This window comes from Monoraphidium neglectum (genome assembly GCF_000611645.1).
Source record: "Monoraphidium neglectum strain SAG 48.87 unplaced genomic scaffold scaffold04420, whole genome shotgun sequence".
Lineage (NCBI taxonomy): Eukaryota > Viridiplantae > Chlorophyta > Chlorophyceae > Sphaeropleales > Selenastraceae > Monoraphidium > Monoraphidium neglectum.
This window is the reverse complement of record NW_014009209.1, coordinates 2,793-4,507: the sequence shown is the minus strand read 5'-3', so window position 1 is coordinate 4,507 and position 1,715 is coordinate 2,793. Positions and strand designations below refer to the sequence as shown.

General features: G+C 68.4%; 1 protein-coding gene across 1 annotated transcript; it reads right to left on the bottom strand.

Annotated features, from left to right (window-relative positions):
• Nucleotides 1-101: 101 nt before the first annotated feature.
• MNEG_14347 (histone deacetylase 1/2) lies at nt 102-1,103 on the bottom strand (the record flags this gene model as incomplete). Its single annotated transcript, XM_014037181.1, has 3 exons — nt 102-140; nt 292-425; nt 896-1,103. 3 exons carry the CDS (start codon nt 1,101-1,103, stop codon nt 102-104), a joined length of 381 nt encoding a protein of 126 aa, XP_013892635.1.
• Nucleotides 1,104-1,715: the final 612 nt, after the last annotated feature.

Here is a 1,715-nt window from a genome sequence, read left to right as displayed (position 1 = left end):
GGGGGGCGTCTGTGAAGGTTGCACTTCAGGCAGGCAGAGGGGGCCCCTCGGGGCCGTAGGGCTGGTGGGTGGCCTCCCAGACCCTTGCGTGCACTGAGCGCTCACACCTTGGCCGGGCGGACGCTACCACCACCTGCCCCCTGACAGTGGCACAACCCGGGCAGCGGCCCCAGTCGCTTCGCACCCCAGCCTGACATGCCGCAGCCCCGCTGCCTTGCGACGCCCCCAGACGCACATCACCAACCTTGTTCCCCCCAAAAACGCTGCCCTTGACCCCCGCCCCCGCCTCACCGCAAAGTACTCGTACATGCCGTCAAACACGGGGCAGTCGCTCTCCCCTGGGGCGCCCATGTTGAAGCGCTTGAGCTGCTGCATGTACTCCTGGCTGTGGTTGGGCGTGGCCGCGCGGATGAAGCTGATGTAGTCTGCGTCGACGGGGCGCCGTGGTGCGTGTTTGTAGGGCAGGGCGGGGGACGGGTGTTGGTTGGTACGCAGGGGTGCTGCCACACTGGCTTGGCTGCTGCGAGGACGGTCCCCCGCCGCGCCCAGCAGCCTCCGGTATGCTCCAGGCCGCGACCGCTGCGCAGCGGCCGCCGCTGAGCTGATGAGGCCAGAGTGGTGCAGCAAGCTCGCCGCCAGGCCCCAAGCCGGGGCCCTGGGTGGTGGCCCGTCTCCAAGCCCCCCCTGCTGCTGCCACGGCTGCTGTTGCTGCTGCCGCCAATGATCGTGCTGCGGCTGCTGCTGCTGCTGCTTCTGCGGCTGCTGCTGCGCTGCCTGCGCAGCTTTCTTGGCTGCTGCGGCCTGCTGCTGCTGCGTGCTGCAGCGACGTCGGCGGCAGTACCAGCAGCTGCCGCCGCCGCGCCTTTGAACCTGACACCCCCCCCCGGGAGCGCACCGTCGGCGTGGAACATGGTGAGCTCCTCAAAGGACCGCGCCCGTGGGCGGTGCACCACCATCTTGTCCTCCAGCTCGTACCCCTGCACCAGGCTGTGCACCAGCGTGGAGCGGTGCGGCCGCCAGGGGTGTGCGGGGTTGTACATGAATATGCCGCTCTCGTCATCGTGGAAGTACGACACCACCTTGGTGCCCGTGGTGCTCTGCATGGCGGCGGCTGGCCGGCGCGGCCGCGGCGCTGAGGCGTCAGCGGCACTGCAAGAAGTTGAGAGCGCGGGGCCGGCCCCGCGCCTCCGGCGCCAGGGGGCGCGACGGCAGGCGCACGCCTGCGGCGGTGGCGGCGAGGTGGGCGCGTGCGTGGTTACGCCCGTGGGCGGGCGCAAGGCCGCCCAGTTGCACCGCGCGGGCGGGGAGGCACCGCACAAGGCAGCGTGCACGTCACACCCGGGCACCCCGGCCGGCGTCGCGCGACTGCTGCAGGACACAACTAGTCACTCACCTGGATGTATAGCCGGCCTTGGAGCCCGGCTACCCTCTTGCTGCAGCTCTCGGCGCAACGGCGAACCCACACCCCAAAGGTAAGCAGGGGCGATGGGCCGCGAAACAGCGCCTGTGTGGCGATATGCCGACTATTATGAGCAAACAACTGGCGAGAAAGGGCCCAAGTAGCCCTTTCAAGGCCTGGTCGGGGTGGGTACGATCTGAGTGTGATGACACGCGGCAGTATGAGAGCTCTATGTCATATCAAAGTGGTGTCGCAAGAGGTCCGGGACAAAGAACACGTATTGACCGCACCGTACTGGCAAGTGTGGACCAGTGAG